This window comes from Anguilla rostrata, chromosome 12 (assembly GCF_018555375.3).
Source record: "Anguilla rostrata isolate EN2019 chromosome 12, ASM1855537v3, whole genome shotgun sequence".
NCBI lineage: Eukaryota > Metazoa > Chordata > Actinopteri > Anguilliformes > Anguillidae > Anguilla > Anguilla rostrata.
The window spans coordinates 21,048,026-21,066,096 of record NC_057944.1 but is presented as its reverse complement, the minus strand read 5'-3'; the positions used below and the strand labels follow the sequence as shown (position 1 = coordinate 21,066,096).

The window sequence follows — 18,071 nt, the reverse complement described above, 5'->3', positions numbered from 1 at the left end:
TCTGAGGGCAGCCGGCCACATTTCAGACAGATCTGGGCTGTCTGACAGTAATTAGAGAAAGTGCCAGTTTCATCATGTATCTCCTCACAAGTTTTCCGCTCTCAGAGTCTCTCAGAATCTCAGAGTCTCTCAGAGTGTAAAGGACAGACTGCGGCTCTGCGCCTTGATCTCCCAGGATGCCGTGTCTCGTTAATAAAACCTGAGGGGGATTCGGAGGCTCCTCCTGGGGCGAGCGGGGCGCTCCGTCGGGGAGGCGGGCGCGGGGAGCGGAGAGCCATCGTAGGGGGCGGTGCTCTGAGGCGATGGGCTCTCTGGCAGAGGAGGCGGGGTGAAAGGCCTCATAAGAGGGGGGAGGCTGGGGAGAAACCAGACGCCCAGGTGGGGGCGGAGCGGCGTTTAAACGCCCCGGCCTGTCTCCGCCACATCTGCTGGCCGCGGCGCGTAGTCCCGCGAACGTGCCGGCGGCGCACTCTGGGCGCACGTGCGTACGCGTCCCCCGCTCTTTACAGACAGGCCGCGCTGTGGCTTTGATTAGCACGCCAGCCGGGCCCGTTATTAACCCCCCCCCCCTCCCCCCGCCCCGGCCCGGGCCCTGCTGCTGATAGGATGACGGATGAGCGGAGCGGGAGATTCTCAGGCCTCCTCACACGAGCCATATCACTCTAATCCCCTCCTACTGCGCTGCAGCTCCGCGTGTCCGCTAATGCAGGAGAAATCCCCTCAGTCCTTTTCTCTTTCTTTCTCACTCTCTCTTCCCCCCCGTTTGTCTCTGTCTCTCCCTCTCTGTCTCCTCTCGCTCTGTCTCCCCCCCGCCTCTGTATCTCCCACCCTCTGTCACTGTTTTAAGGAAATTAGCAGGCATACTTAAACGTTCCTTTTTTTCTCTGGGATTCTCTCTTCTGGACTCTGTTATGTTTTTGTGAACATGTTGAGACGGCTATCACTGGACTAATTCATCAATCGCTACACACAGTGGTGCATGCCTATTTGTTCTGGTCAGACTGTTGTTTTGAGAGTTGCTTTCAGATCTTACAAAATATAAGATTTATGTCCACACATGTAATTCGCTTCAGAACGCTGCATAAAATATTAGTTGGTTGATTAATAATATGACTGGATTCTTTCACTCGATCACTCTATTGTTTCAGAGCGTATCTGTACTCTGTACGTGATCTTTAAGCAGGAATACATTCTCAGAGTCTCCCTCCTCCTCCCCTCTGCAGTGTCCTCTGAGCTGGCAGAGTAAGTGGGAGGGACCGGAGGACCCCATGCAGTACTTACGATCTGTGGTGGCTTGTGCTCTCGCCATACAGGTAAATGCATCACACACCTGCAGCTAACATACATCACACACCTGCAGCTAACATACATCACACACCTGCAGCTAACATACATCACACACCTGCAGCTAACGCACACTACACGCAGCTACACATCACACCTGCAGCTAACACACATCACACACCTGCAGCTAACACACATCACATACCTGCAGCTAACACGCATCATACACCTGCAGCTAACACACATCACACACCTGCAGCTAACACATATCACACACCTGCAGCTAACATACATCACACACCTACAGCTACCACACATCACACACCTACAGCTACCACACATCACATACCTGCAGCTAGCACACATCACACACCTGTACCTAACACACATCACACACCTGCAGCTAACACACATCACACACCTGCAGCTAACACACATCACACACCTGCAGCTAACACACATCACACACCTGCAGCTAACACACATCACATACCTGCAGCTAACACGCATCATACACCTGCAGCTAACACACATCACACACCTGCAGCTAACACACATCACACACCTGCAGCTAACATACATCACACACCTGCAGCTAGCACACATCACACACCTGCAGCTAACACACATCACACACCTGCAGCTAACACGCATCACACACCTGCAGCTAGCACGCATCACACACCTGCAGCTAGCACGCATCACACACCTGCAGCTAGCACGCATCACACACCTGCAGCTAACACACATCACACACCTGCAGCTAGCACGCATCACACACCTGCAGCTAGCACGCATCACACACCTGCAGCTAGCACGCATCACACACCTGCAGCTAACACCATCACACACCTGCAGCTAACCGCATCACACACCTGCAGCTAACACGCATCACACACCTGCAGCTAACACGCATCACACTCCTGCAGCTAACACGCATCACACACCTGCAGCTAACACGCATCACACACCTGCAGCTAGCACGCATCACACACCTGCAGCTAACACGCATCACACACCTGCAGCTAGCACACATCACACACCTCTGGCTAACACACTTCCCACACATCCAGCTAAATTGCGCACCAAACACTACTAGCTGAAACATACACTGGACATATCTTTCAGGTTATGCTTGAAAGTTGGTGTGTGAGGAAGTGTGTGTGTGAGGAGGTGCATAAAATTATCTCATGGGGAGGTGTATGGAGGTAGGAGCGCTCGTTCTCTCCGTTTGATAACGCTCGCCTCCTCTCATAGCGACGGGCTGCTGCAGCCGGCTGTGGAGGGCTGAGGGGCCTGGTCCTCCTCGTGGATCTGTTCAGCATTGGAGGAGGACCGGTCGATTCTGCAGTCCCTTCTACAGTTCTCTTTCACAGCCCTTGTCAAAATCTCTGTATCCGTGTTTTATTCCCAGTATCGAGAAAAGACTTCTATAATTAGTACCATCCATTAAAGCTTTCATAAGCGTTTTACAAAAGCAGGTAATAGTCCTAATAAAAATCCGAAAGATGCATCGGATAAAAAAATATAAAAATAATTAAGCGGATAAGAACCGGGTTGAATGAACAGGCCGACCTTGAGTGAAGTGCCGCTGGCTGAATATTAAGCGTCTCTGATGGTCTGCTGTGAATTATTCATTTCTGTGTACCGCTCATCGCAACATCACCACAGGGACGCACAATCACTTCAGCTCTCCCCAAAACCATAAACAAGCCATCTATCCCTTTATTATTACTTTTTACCAGAGAGAAAACAACGCTTTCATTCCTGGAATCGGGAAACACATGCCAAATGACCCAGCGTTGATTGCAGCGAACGTGTTTATAACGCAAAATATTTACTTGACAGTCAGATTACAGAGCTTTTTGAGATACAAACGCTCATGAATTAATAACCTTGTGAAAGTTAAATATATTAAGTTCTTTCTTCGGGATCACACATTGCATACCGTGCAGATCAGTCTTGGAAATTGTACTGCGTCTTATTTCTGAAGAAACACCCTTTAAATTTATTGTAGTGAGTGTGAAATTCCTTTTTAATCATAATCGTAATAATGAACAATTAAGGGCAATGAAGGACTCCGCACACAGACCCGCGTGTGTGCCTGGCCGTATCAGACTCTCCCGTTCCTGGATAATTACCCTCTTATTTAATCAGTGAAGCCATTGGCTGTGGGGAAGGGGAGGGTGCGGGGGCCGAGCGATTGCAACCCCAAGGTCGCGGCGTTCTTCGCGGACGTGAGGACCGCGCGCTCGTGAACGGACGTCCTCTGATGTGAACTCCAGATTACACGCGCTCGAGCTGCTGGTGCACGTGCACGGCACCCAACATCGATTTAAACACCGGCCCCCTTCATTTCCCAGGACCGCGAAAACCGTGTGTTAAGGGCACCTCCAGAACGGGACCCCGCCAGCCCTGGGGCGAGGGGGCGTGCGGGCGCGGTCCGGGCGCGGTCCGGGCGCGGTCGAGCCAGGTCACCGTCGCTCTTTATCCTCGTCTGTCCTGTGCGCCGGCTGAGAGCAGCACGCGATGCCACCAGGGCGTCACCCTGCTCACGGCCGGCAACGCGTCTGCTCAGCTGTCCTCGTTATTTAAGGAGTGACTTGAGCGGGTCTTTTCCCTTTGTTCCTGAGGTGCGCCGCTCCGTTTCCTGCGTTCAGGGCGCGACAGGAAGCGAGGGAAAATGCCTCCCGACCTCGTCCGCGCCGCTCCCATCGCAGGGACGGCCGGAGAAATTTCCTCTCCTCGCTCCGGTGGAACCGGGCGGTCAGCGGGCGTTCCTGCAGGGCCTGTTGGGAAAGAACATTTGTGACAGGAACGCGTTCACACAGGTGTGTGTACACTGGGCCCCGCTGATGCATTTAATGCTTCCCGTGAAAGAGACGAGGCCGTCACGCTCCTAATCCGCTTACCGCTACCAGCTGCCGCCTTTTCGCTTTGCTCTGTCATTGCGCATTTCTCCGTCTGGTGCCAAGGGGAAAGGGCTACAGAGGGAATCGCATTGTCTAAAAAATAGCTGTATATATACACTGCCCTCCATAATGTCTGGGCCTAACACATGTTCTTGATTTGGCTCTGTACTTCACAATTTTAGATTTGTGACCAAATGATTTACATGTGGGTAAAGTGCAGATTCTCAATTTTTATAAAAGGGTATTTTTTATGCATTTTGGTTTCTGTATGTAGAAATTACAGCACCTTTTATACATAGCCCCATTTCAGGGCACCATCATGTTTGGGACAAATGGCTTCAAGTCTAGCTGATTAGTCTGGTGTGTCCAATTGCTTCCTTAGTGCAGGTATAAGACCGCTTTCAGTATCTAGTCTTGATTCTAGACTTTTGAATACCTTTGGAGTCTGTTATGTGCATTTGTAAGCATAAGGACCGGAGCTGTGCCAGTTAAAGTCAAGGAAACCATTAGGAGGCTGCTAAATGTGAAAAATAAGAAACAAAAAAATAGACATAGCCCAAACCTGACTGTTTGGTTTTTTCCTGCACTAAAGAAGCTATTGAACACACCTGACTATGCTGAAACACCTGTCAAGCCATTTGTCCCAAACATTATGGTGCCCTAAAATGGGGGACTATGTATAAAAAGTGCCCCCCATTGAAATCCCGCTTAATCCCACATGTGCATTGTTTGATTGCAAATTTAAAATTGTTGAGTACTGAGCAAAGGAATGTCTTTGTCCCAAACGTTATGGAGCTCACTGTGTATAGTGATTCATATAAAAAATGAAACCTTTTTCAAACACACCGGTTGCCTTTGTCCAAGTCAAATTTCCCTTCAGGGGCTGGAAGTTCATCATATCTTTATTTTAACTGTCTAGTCATGTCATATCCAAATCAGTATTCAGTGTGAAGCTCAATCACATCTGATTGATTAATCTCGGCCGTCTCCCTGTGCCGGACTGCGGTGGCCTTGTCATTCAGGACAGCCTGAATCAGGCTCTTACCGTCCGCCCGGGTGCCGTCTCCCGCGGCAACTGGGCCTCCAGCCAAGACGGAGTTCTTTGTTCTGGAGCGCTGCCACCCCGGGGCGTCTCGGACACCTGTCCCTATGAAGGGGATGTTTGTTCTGATGGTTAATAAGAAGGGCTGCGGACCATTTAAGGCCTTCATTGGCTCACCCAACAGAGCCCATTACATTTCTCATCAAACCGAGGTGCTCAGCAGGAGCAGTGGATTTCCAGGCAGTAGCTAGTGGTTTTCTATTTGCGTATTCGTTTTGGATCTCTTGGGAAGCGTGTCACTTCTAATACCAACAGGGACAACATTTTGCATGCCTTGGCTGCTCTTGAGAAGGAGTTTATTAAGCTTGTTATAGAAACGTAGCTATACCAAATCTGCAGACAGAAATAAATCCAAATTTACTCACGGGTTATATTCCTACATGCAACTCTGAACTTTTGCAATAAAGTTTCATGTAGGCTTTCATTTGCTGGTGGAAAAGGCTGACACTTTTTGGGATGCAGCTTTCTTTATGGCTATCTCAGAGCCAGCATTTCCGATTTGCTCGTTTGCACTCTCCGGATCCGTCCTTCTTGATGTGTACTGCTAGCTATCGAGCCTGTGCCAACTTTCAGCTCAGAAAAGACTGATCGAGTAAATGCAACATTAGCATCGAACAATTACCAATAGACTCTGTAAGATTTATCCTTGGGTTCACCTCTCATGGCTCTGATAGTTCTTTGCAGTGATTGGAGGCTGACTTTGGTCCACCACCACTCATTTATAGAGCCTCCTGAAGCTGTTGTGCCTGATGTGCCTGAGCACTGACCATCCCTCAGCTGAAGGGGGGAGGGTTTGAGAGGGCTGGGAATTTGGCAAGAATTAGAGTACTAAACAATCTTTAATGTCCATGGCTTAATGTCTCATTTTAAAGACACCACCTCCTACCACACAGTGCCCTCTTGCTGAACTTGGTTTTCTGCGTGGGCCCGATGGAAACCCCCCCATTATCAGTTCTGCTTTTCAGTAACAGCCTGATTGTCTTATCTGAGTTACCATAAGGTCGCTTGATGTTACAGGTTTGCATGGCTGCTAAATCTGAGTTTGCAGCAGTTTTGCTCTCTCAAGGTTTTCCAGAAATCCCATTCCAGTGTTCAGTTTGGCTATGCATACGCAGCCTAATGAACATCTGTGGGATGGTGCCAGGCTAATGTCCTCTTTCTTCCGGAGCTGGAGGGTAGATGAGTAGCGTGCCGCCGCGCGAGGCAGGTGCCCAGACCGCCACCGAGCCGCCGGGGCCTTTAAGGATGAACCGTCTCTCCGGGACATAACCCGCTTCCAGAGACGTAGCTCCCGTTCCGTACTTTCTCCGCAGGGCCTTATCAGCGGAGAGCCGGTCAGCAGCGTGGGGCCCGCATCACTGGCTCCTCCAAACCCTTCCGCATCTCGGGAGGGTGCGAGTCCAAACCCCCTCTCCAGCCCACGCACACCCGGGATTTAAAAGGATCGGATTTTCTGAAATGGGAAAACTCACAAATCTATCTGGGGTCTAATGTGGTTTCACTCTACGAATTACACTTAGAGACATCAAATTACCCTGGCTGAGATTGACTCGTCCACTCTGTTAGTGCGGAAGGAGGGATTCATTATGACGAGAGAGGCAAGCTCTGTTTCGCACCCAAATAAAAACAATAGATTACTGACCCAATTTCTGAATCGGGCCTATTTGGAGTTACCGATGAGAGTGCATAGTTGCTGAATTGGTTTCTGGGTTGATGGCATACCTGGTAACAGCCCAGCTCAGTAAGTGAATGAGCCCATAATTGAGGCAAGTCTTCTGCTTAGGCTCTGCATTAGTTCTGCCCCTGTCCATTTGCCTCATCAGCAACAACATTGAAAAGCAGCCATTGAAAACAAACCTCTCTTCTACCCACCTTTCACCATCCAGCTGCTACTTTTGCCAAAGCAGCCGAGGGGGCAGGAAGTGTCTGCACATGTACGCTGAGCCGACCAATCAGCAGGGCCATGTCTACGCACGTCCACCAAGCAGACCAATCAGCAGAGCCATGTCTGCACACGTCCAACAAGCAAACCAATAAGCAGAGCCATGTTTGCCTACGTCGACTCAGCAGACCAATCAGCAGAGCCGTGTCTGCCTACGTCCACGCAGCAGGCCAATCAGCAGAGCCGTGTCTGCGCGCGTCCACCAAGCAGACCAATCAGCAGAGCCGTGTCTGCCTACGTCCACCAAGCAGACCAATCGGCAGAGCCGTGTCTGTCACCCTGCTGTGACTAATCGCCCGCGCTCCGCTCCAAGGGCAGGCGTGGCAGGAATAAGCCGCCCTAATTCTGCTTATTAGGAGACCCTGCGCTCTTTTTAATGGAGCCGCCGTGCGCATTTATTAGCCCGGCTGTCGGAATGATTTCACAGCGGGCGGCCGCCCCGCCACCCCGCGACCTTCCCTATCCGGAACCCGGGGGTGAGAAATGGGACGCCACCGTCTCTCCGGTCCGCGGTTAGGACCCTACTCCGCCCCTACCCCTCCTCCAGACCCTCGATCCTTCTGCGCTGTTTAAATTCCTGCATGTCCTTACCCCCTGCATGGCCTCGGGTAGCTGCTCCTGCATATGTTTGCATTGCCGGCGTTACACGGGCTGAATAATGGAGGTCGGAGGTCGGCTCTCTGATGTCACATGAAGGCCGTTAAGGCTTGATTGCTCTTTCAGCTTTCTGAGCAGGTGCAGTTGGCAGAAAGACAGATTGGGGCTTGGCGATGATGACAGTGACAAAGAGGTGTTCCTGAATGGAAAGTGACAGATTCTGTCTCTGCGGGATGATTGGTCGATCCTCGTCGTCCTGGGAGACGAGGGGATGCAGCGCGATGCGAAACTCTGTTCTGAACGTTTCTGACTGTGATTTTCTCTGAATGGGATGTTTTATCTGATTATCTCTATGCCTGATTCTGACACTAATTTTTCATTCAGATTTTGCCCCTTACTCTTTACTGCTGACCCCAGCCCTGGCTCTGTATCTGACCATCTGACTCTCCTAATACCTTTCACTCTGATTCATACTCAGGGTTCTGACTCTGCCAATCCCTTTCACTCTGATTCATATTCAGGGTTCTGATTCTGCCAATCCCTTTCACTCTGATTCATACTCAGGGTTCTGACTCTGCCAATCCCTTTCACTCTGATTCATATTCAGGGTTCTGATTCTGCCAATCCCTTTCACTCTGATTCATACTCAGGGTTCTGACTCTGCCAATCCCTTTCACTCTGATTCATATTCAGGGTTCTGATTCTGCCAATCCCTTTCACTCTGATTCATACTCAGGGTTCTGACTCTTGATCCCTTTCACTCTGATTCGTATTCGACATTCGTAGGGCGACATAGCTCAGGAGTAGATCGATGTCTGCGTCGATTGCGTCAACCGCCTGCGTGTCGAGTGTCCTTAGCAGACACCTAACCCTAACTGCTCTGGGATGTACACATTTAACGCTTGTAAGCTATATAATGCAGTCCATTTACATTACCATATCGGGTTCTGACTCTGCTCCTTCACTCTGATTCTACTCGGTTGATTTTCCCTTTCACCTGATTGTTCAGGTTGACTCGCTGGTACCTTCACTGATCATATTCAGGGCTCTGAGTGCCTGTCCTGTCTTCTGCGGTCATCGCGCTGGCTGGACAGCAGCCAGGGACAGTCAGTTCCCTTACGGAGCTCCTCCCCCAGCCTGTCCGTCACGCGCCTACTGCATGGCTTTACCTTGCCTGCAGCCCTTCTGCCGGTGTACCGCGGAGGAACTCTGGGTGAAACGTGACGCCTTGGATCACTGGGATGTCCGCAGGCCACCCTGCATTGAAGGCGTTGGCGGTAGTAGCGGTCGTGATTGGGTTGATTGTCTGCAGATATGTTGAGGGGGTGGGATGGTGGAGAGGGGTGTTTAGGAGCTGGCACATGTCCAGGCCTGTCCTCAGCCTGCAGCCCTATCTGTGCTGTGTGCACTTAATCTGGGGCACAGGGGAAAATCAGAGACACACTGACATACACACGTGCACACACACACACACACACACACACACACGCACGCACACACACACACTCTCTCTCTCTTCAGCACAGTACTCTTTAATGCACTCAGACATCAACCAACACAGGACAGCACAAATAAACGCCTCTGCTCCTGCAGCCCCTGCAAACAGTGAGCTGATGAAAGTGTTTAATTACGTGGAGGTATGCGCTGAAGCTGAGGATCTGCCAGACACACTGGCTGACTGATGGCCTGGGGCTGTCTGTGATCGCTCTGATCTTCAGATCAAAAGTGTGAGTCTCTGTGTACATATGCAGGTGTTTGCTGTGTGTGTGTACGTGTCTGTGTGAGAGAGTCTGTGTCTTTGTGAGTGTGCATGTACATGTGTGTGAGTCTCTGTGTGTACATATGCATGTGTGTTTGCGTGTGTGTGTGTACGTGTTTGTGTGAGAGAGTCTGTGTCTTTGTGAGTGTGCATGTACATGTGTGTGAGTCTCTGTGTGTACATATGCATGTGTGTTTGCGTGTGTGTGTGTGTGTGTGAAAGTCTGTGTGTTTGATGTGTGCCTGTGTGTGTTGTGTGTGTGTGGTCTTGTGGTCTGTGTGTGTGTGTCGTGTTTGTGTGGTCTGTGTGTTTGTAGTGTACATGTGTGGAGTCTTGTGTGTACATATGCATGTGTGTTTGCGTGTGTGTGTGTGTGTGTGTGCGTGTGCATGCACGTGCGTGTTCATGGTGTGTTTTCGTGCTCAGTTCAGCATGCTGTGCTGTGTTGTGCAGAGCTGGGTGGAGAGGGCGGAGAGACAGAGCTTGCTGTCGGACACTCTGGACCTGTCTGAACTCTTCCATCCAGACACTTTCCTCAATGCGCTCAGACAGGAGACTGCCAGGTGAGCCCCAGAGAGATCTGCCTGCCACTGTCACAACACGCTCTCCTGCATTTCTGTGCTTCAGCTAACTACCCTCCCTTTCCTAATCTAATGAGACTTCCCATTATTATACATCCTTATAAAGGATAAAATTGGTTGCTAGCAGAGGTGGAAAGTCCAGGGGTCAGAAAATAAAGGTCCTGCCATGTGTTTCTTCCACCCCTGAACTCAGCCAGCTGATTTCACAGATTAGTTCCTCCTCCTGGCTGAAGAATTGTGTTAATTGCATTAGCAAATCCAGGTGATTGGAACAAAACTTGGGAGGATTTTTACTTTCAGAACCTGGATTGTCTACCTCTAGTAGCAAGTTGTATATCACCTGGCTGTACAGTACATCTACAAGTACATTTGAGAGATGATGTCAGCATATAAATATTGTGTGTGTGCTCAAGTGTGGATTTCCAGCAAACTCTTCCTTGTTTCCAGGACGATGGGCTGCTCGATGGACAGTCTGAAGTTTGTGGCGTCCTGGAAGAGCAGAATTCCGGAGGCCAAGCTCCAAGTGAAGGTACGAGGCTGGGCAGCAGCGAGCCTGCCGGACGCGGGGAACGCCGCTCCCCTTATGGGACGACCACAGAGCCTGTCCTCCATGATTTAGGACAGCAGCCCTAAATCCTCCACCCCCCTGTGACCAGGCGCCAGGCCGAGAGCGGGGTTTACCCAGGCCCACGTCACTGGTAGAGAGTCTGCCCCATTGTTCTGGGTTATCGCTCCATCTCTCTGCGTGCGGGAAAGGGGCGGGGCTGGGGGAGACTCAAGCGGGGCGATTTTCTCCCGTAGCCCCGCCCCTTTCGTCTGGACCAGCCGCAAGTGTCCGGCACCAAACCGCGGCGGCTAATGGAAAGGAAGGGGGACTCCCGCCCCGTGACTCTATCCTGTGAGTTTCCCGTAGCGGAGGGGAATTTACAGAGGTATTTATACAGCAGTCCGCCCCAGTGATCTCACGGGCTCCCCTGTCATTGTCCCACCTGTCAGACTCAGGCTGTTTAATCAGCCTTTCATCTCCACTGCATTCCTTTCCTTTCCGTCCGGCTCCTTCTCATCGATTGTGGAGATTTCCCAGCGTTTCTCAGGGGAGCGAAGTTGGCCCCGTTCCTCCGGGCGCTGCTCTGACTCTTATCCTCGGCTGCCGTCGTTTTTTCTCCTCCTCCAGCGAGGAGCCGCTCTGGCCGTGTTTATGCCGGGCCAGGTCCAGCTGCACCCCAACATGGCTGCCGAGTCTGCTGGGTTTACATTACCCCCCAGGTTTATATCAGCCTTCCGTTTCATTCCAAATCGGGCTGAAAGTAGCCAGTTTTTTCATTTATTTATCCGTTTATATATGTGACCTGGAGTGAGGAATGTGGGGGCTTCGGCCTGCTCACACTTCCCTTAAATGGTGACTGCAGACAGGAAGTGTTTGCGGTCTGTTGTGTCGTGTTTTTCGGGGGAGGGAAAGGCAGACCAAGTGGGTTTGAGCAGCTGCTGTGAGGCTGAGCGACTGCTAACGCCGCAGTAAGTGACGCTTCTGCAGCCGTCGGACAGTTTAGAGAGATCCCGCGTGGTTCTGATAGGAGGCGGTGTGTAAATAATCTGCCGGTGTGCTGCCTGGTTTGCAAGTGGGGAGATGTTACACAAGCACTTCCTGCTGTTTAATTCCAACCGGGGTATTGCGTGTGCGGTCAGGGAATGGTCATTGATTTAAATATCAGTGTAGCTGAGCAAGTGCCTAATTGTAAACCAATGCTGTCCTCAAATGAGAACATTTAATCCTATTTAGCATATGATTTTTGAGCTTGCTATTTAGGAAAAAAAAAAGAAAATGGCAACAGTAATGTTTAAAGACAAAAGCTGTCACCCAGTCAATGAAACGGTCTCCATGTTTCATTAGTTGTCAAACAAGCCTTCAGGCCGGATTCTTAATGACATGCACATAAATTCACACATAATATGCACATAAATTCACACGTAATATAAATTCACAGATAAAATACGCAGAAATTCACGGGCACTTGAGATTCCCGGCAGTCCTGCATTAGCAGCCGGCGTGCAGGGGCAGAGTGAGGGGCTGTTGTGCTGCCGCCGGGTGGCATTCAGGGGTGGAGTGTGCCTGCAGGAGTCCCACAGACAGCACACAGCAGTGCTCCCAGCATGCAGCCCTGCGCAGCGGAAAACAACCCGCAAGGACGGCAGGAAACACCGCTGACGTTCCTCAGGGCCCGGCCTTAGGGCTCTGCTGTAAGCCTGCTGTAGAGTTTGTCGCACAACACTTTCACTAGTGTTGCTCGACAAGACCGACGTATTTCCAAGTGTCACACAACACCGCTACAACTTTGTTACGTTGCGGACGCTTTGCCGCATCATACTTCGCTGAGTGTTGTGATCGGAAAGTTTACAATCGGTAAACAAGTGGTCAGGAGTTTGCCGTCTCGTTACCATAGAGACTGCTGGCCTTCGCCGAAGTATAAATGGTAACATCGTGTGACGCCTCCGTTTTCGGCAAGCAACACTTTTTAAAAGCACAAATTAGCCTTAGCCGTCTGGAGAGGAAGTGGGAGCAGAAGAATATGTTCCGTCCCTGGCTCCGCTCTCGTTGCTCTCCCTCTCCACGGAAACGGCGAGCGAAAGTGCAGGGGAAGGCCAGCTGCATTCCCGGCAGCATGCTCTTTCCAGGGTGACAGAACCACTCCCGTCATTAAGAAGGGCCGGGTTTTTCTATGATTTCAGCGCATGCGCTGCGCAGGAACACAATCAGGAGAGCTGCTCTGCGTTTGAGATAACGGCGGCGTTAGCGGCTGCTGCTTATCGCGCGTCTCCCGCCCGCGGACAGGAAAGCAGGATTGGTCTCCCCCGCATTGGGTGATTGCGCATTGTTTCATATCCCCGCCTGTCGCTGAGACGCATTGTTCCCGCCGGCGGTGCGGCCCGCACACCTGCGCTCGGGTCGCTAATTGAATCTCGCGCGCCGTTCGCCCGTGCTCTCCTCGCTCCCCGGCTCCCCGCGCACCGCTGCGGACGGAGAGGACCATGGGGGGGGGGGTTTCACCGCAGAACAGACGGGCGTGAAAGCGTGTGCGCTCTGCTGATCGTGGGCAGACACCGTGAGACTGCGCGCTGTTCCACAGTCCTCACTTATGTGTGTCAGCTACCAATCAGACTGCAGAGTGTAGTTACTGATTGTGTTGCGTGGAGAAAAAAATTCAGTCTGGACTGCCATGATTCCTACACAGTAACTGCAGCTAGGCTGAAAGAGGGCAGTGTTTGTGCAGAGTGATCATCGCGGGTTACTCAGGTTCTCAAGCTGTACGACCTTTTTATTCCAAAAAAAAAAAAAAAGTGTCAAGATAGGTGCTGTAAATGCCATGCAGAGATGTGGATCGTGTTCCTTCTTTAAAGGTGAAAATAAGGTGCTGCTTGCTGTGAGTTTCCGTGTCGCTGGTGGAGTTTGCCCTGCCCCTACGGTCCCTGGGCACCGGGCCTACAGGGGGCGCCCTTCTCCAGGCAGGGCAGCAGCTCGTTAGCGTACACTGTGACATTTAGCGCCAGGCGGGAGGTGTAAATATTTGATGCCCCCCTGTGTGGCAGATCGGAGGCCTGAAGCTGGAAGGGTGCAGTTTTGATGGAAAGCACCTGTCTGAGAACCAGCACGACTCCCCCAGCGTGTCGGCCGTGCCTCCCTGCCACATCGCCTGGATTCCGCAGGTACCCGGCTGCCTGCCTCCTCTCTGCCTGCGTTCTGTCTGTCCTCCTGGAGCACGCGCTCACATGCACACTCACACACACTCACACGCACACTCACACACACTCACACGCACTCACACTCACTCACACACACACACACACTCACACGCTCTCACACTCACACACACTCACACACGCACACATCACCCACACCGCTCACACCGCTCACATTCACGCTCACACACAGCACACTCACATTCACACTAGCCTCACACCACACTCACACACACTCACACGCACACTCACACACACGCACGCTCACATTCACACACACACACACACTCACACGCGCTCACATTCACACTCACACACACACACTCACTCACATTCACACTCACATACACACGCACTCACATTCACACACACTCACTCACACTCACACGCTCACACTCACACGCGCTCACATTCACACACACACTCACACGCGCTCACATTCACACACACACTCACACACACACTCACATTCAGACACACACTCACACACACACTCACATTCACACACACACACTCACACGCGCTCACATTCACACTCTCACACGCCTTCCACACACACACATGCTCACATCTCTCGCACGCTTCCACGTACACACCCACAGCACACGCATTGCACGATGCACACACACTCACGCACACGCATACGCGCGCGCACACACACACACACACAAGTGTCTGACCTTACCGGTATCAATAGAACCTTATCTACCTGACACACTGTCTCCTCTCCATTCAAACTGGGCATGCTTAATGCTCTTTGATCAGGTTCTTTCATCCAGCACATACGTCCAGATGAATGATGATAGCAGGTCATTTTTTAAAGAGGAGGCACAGTCAGGTATTAGGGCTATTATAGCTCTGTCAGTATTACCTGGGCTGTGATGACTCATTAAATGGTGATATCATTAACTTAAAAAGGAGAAAGTCAGATTTCCTTGACCCTGAGATAGACCATATGTAAGGTAACATAATGAGATGGACCACGTTATTTTCTTCCAGTTCAGCAGTAGTTTTAAGGACACACTGTTAATATCAATATGGAAGTTCAGAACGAAGGATTTATTTATTTAGTTTGTACTATTTTTGTATAGTTTCTGCCAGATGTGCTGTGTTTGTTCCTGATTTTTGTAGCTTTTGCTAAATGTCAGGCTGGAGGTGCAGCCACACTTCCTCCACTCTTCAGTGACAAAGAGCCAATGAGCTCTGGCTCCTGTAGAGTGGCACGCTGTGTCCACGTGTCCATCACCCCCCCTTGTGACATCACCTGCAGCAGGCCGGCGTGTTGTTTGTGTGGTCTGACGGGAGGGTCAGGTTCGTGGGGTCAGAGGGCAGGCTGCTGGCCCCTGTGAGTGGCCAGTGGGGGACGGGACGGCCAGTTCCCCATTGTTCGCTCGTCTCCTCGTCTCCTGTTTTTCAAGTGGGGGGTTCCTGTCAGGTTCTTGGCTCAAAGCGAGCCTGCATTCTTCTCGTTTTTTTCCTGTTTTACTTTTCCGGCGGTCCCAGGGACGCGGGGAGGCCCTCGCGGCATGGCTCCCGTCCCCCGACCGCGCAGGGGACCGCTGGGGCAGGCCACCCCCAGACCGCGGGAGGAAAGCGTAAATAAGGCCTGGGAAGAGGATCGCGGTCCTGCCTTTTGTCCCACTGACAGAAAAACAGATCTTTACGGGAGGGGGGAAAACAACCACAGTTCAGGAACGAGTTTGGGAGAAAACAGAGTTTCCCCTCACCTCTCTCTCTCTGATCGGTATCCATTCCTTCCCTCAGTTCCTACGCTTTCCAGATGTTTTTTTTTCTAGAGTGAAGCTGTGCATAGTTCAGCAGCTCCTCCACGCAGGTACTCCTCTCTGCGAGCCCTGGATATGCTCACTGAGCCTTGGCAGAGGCACGCTCACTCTGGCTCTGATGTGGGAGGTGCCTCTGCTCCTCCACGCAGGTACTCCTCTCTGCGAGCCCTGGATATGCTCACTGAGCCTTGGCAGAGGCACGCTCACTCTGGCTCTGATGTGGGAGGTGCCTCTGCTCCTCAGGCTGTTTGCTGTAGCGCGTTCAGTGAGCCCTCCTGCCTGTGAGGGTGAGCGCGGGTACCCCGGGCCCGTAGCCACACCCGGGCCAGTGAGCAAACGGAGACTGTCCCTAATCTTCACGCATTCGGCAGGACGCAGGAAACCAGGCCGCACTGCCACTCTGCTTTGATGCGTTAGATAAACCGCTCTTCTAACGATCCGACTGAGCTGTTTCACACCAGCTGTTCTCCTGCCAGGTGATTATTCAATTAATTTTTCATAACTATTTATACTCTTGGCAGGTTCTCGTATCCATAGTAACCTGCCAAGAGTATAAATAAGTAACAAAATTAATCTATTCATCAACCATTAGTATTCTGGGCAAGTGCTCGTATCCATAGTAACCTGTATATTGTATAATGTCTCACCTTATCAGTTCCATATGTTTCTCAATGGAACGGGTTTCACTGGAACAGCCAGGGCATGGTGCAGTCAAGCTGTATCCCAGAACCGTCCCCATCCGCTCTACCAACCTTGATAGTTCCAGTCAGCAACAACCACTTTTTTCCTAACTTCTGTCAGGAGACACAGTTTCTTCATATACTCTTGGTGTGGAGTTTTCCATACCCTGTACCATGTTAGCTCACTGTTACTCTCATTACAGTATTTCTCTTTTCTGACATGACTAAATTTCCTTTCATTTCTTTTTTGGGATAGTAATGTGCATTTTCTCTTTCCTTCTATCTTCGCTGCCGCTCGTTTAGAGCTCAGCGTAGCGGTTGTGCGCGTTGCCATCCTGCTCTTCTCTGTGTTGTGTGTTGCGGTGTGAAACAGAGCTCCAGCGGCTGCTACCCTCCGGAGGAGTGCATCTCCCTGCCCGTGTACACCAGCGCTGAGCGCGTGCGCGTGGTCACCAACATTGACGTGCCCTGCGGGGGGAGCCCCGACCAGTGGATCCAGTGCGGAGCCGCCCTCTTCCTCAAACAGCAGTGAGGCCCGCCGTGCTTCTGAGAGGGGAGCCCAGCGGCCATTTCCTACATTTTTATAAATTCATATTAGCATTATTGTTATATAGCTGTAATTCAATATATATTTATATATCCCTTTGAACAAATCTATAGCTCAGCCATCGTAATTGATTAATTCAGTTGTAATCCATCGATCGATTGTAATTGACGAGTTCCATACAGATGATGTGAGTAGAAGCCTATGTGTGTATGTATATTTTGGAGTTAAGCAGATGGAAGTGTTAGTGTATATTTTCCACAGTAATAAATATGACAGAATGAAGCAGAAGTGTATTTCATTCCGGGATGCTGCATGTGGGAGCTGCAGGGAATGCAGATTGGGGGGGTTGTAATTTATTTGCGCTGTGGGACTCAGAGCTGAAAACAGGCTGTGAGTGTCATCGCCGCCCCGCACGCCGTCCCTGTCCCTTCCATCAGGGGGTGTTTATGGAGGCAAGCCTGCGCAGCCAACGGCTGATCTGCCGCAGTCTGTCCACGCGCCTCCACGCTGGGGTCTCTGGGTCTGGGGCTGCCGTCTGTCTCCGGGGTTCAGTATCATCAGTAGCACTGCACGTACCGCGCTGTACGCACACACATACACGCATGCACACGCACACACATACACGCATGCACACGCACACACACACACACATGCACATCACGCATGCACACGCACACACACACACGCATGCACACGCACACACATACACGCATGTACACGCACACACATACACGCATGCACACGCACACACATACACGCATGTACACGCACACACATACACGCATGCACACGCACACATACACGCATGCACACGCACGCACACGCACACACACGCATGTACACGCATACGCATACACGCATGCACACGCACACACATACACGCATGCACACGCACACACATACACGCGTGCACACGCACACACATACACGCATGCACACGCATACACGCATGCACACGCACACACATACACGCATGCACACGCACATGCATACACACGCACACGCATGTACACGCATGCACACGCACACCGCTTACAGGCGTACTGTGTGCCACACCAGAGCCATGCTTACGGCCTGAAGGACACTCCGGTTTGGAGGGCAGTGATGATCCGGTGGTTCCCAAGGGAAGTGGCATCTTCTTCTGTGTC

At 51.4% G+C, this 18,071-nt stretch overlaps 1 protein-coding gene across 4 annotated transcripts in view; it reads left to right on the top strand.

The window, feature by feature from the left end:
• Nucleotides 1-17,200, top strand: part of dync2h1 (dynein cytoplasmic 2 heavy chain 1) — a 154,552-nt gene extending 137,352 nt beyond the window's left edge. For all 4 annotated transcript variants that reach the window (XM_064300939.1, XM_064300938.1, XM_064300940.1 and 1 more), the window contains 5 exons: nucleotides 1,224-1,313; nucleotides 10,050-10,159; nucleotides 10,625-10,706; nucleotides 13,763-13,879; nucleotides 16,750-17,200. In XM_064300939.1, coding sequence (XP_064157009.1) covers nucleotides 1,224-1,313; nucleotides 10,050-10,159; nucleotides 10,625-10,706; nucleotides 13,763-13,879; nucleotides 16,750-16,908 — 558 coding nt within the window. In that variant the 3' untranslated portion in view covers nucleotides 16,909-17,200. The remainder of the gene's footprint in view (nucleotides 1-1,223; nucleotides 1,314-10,049; nucleotides 10,160-10,624; nucleotides 10,707-13,762; nucleotides 13,880-16,749) is intronic.
• Nucleotides 17,201-18,071: the final 871 nt, after the last annotated feature.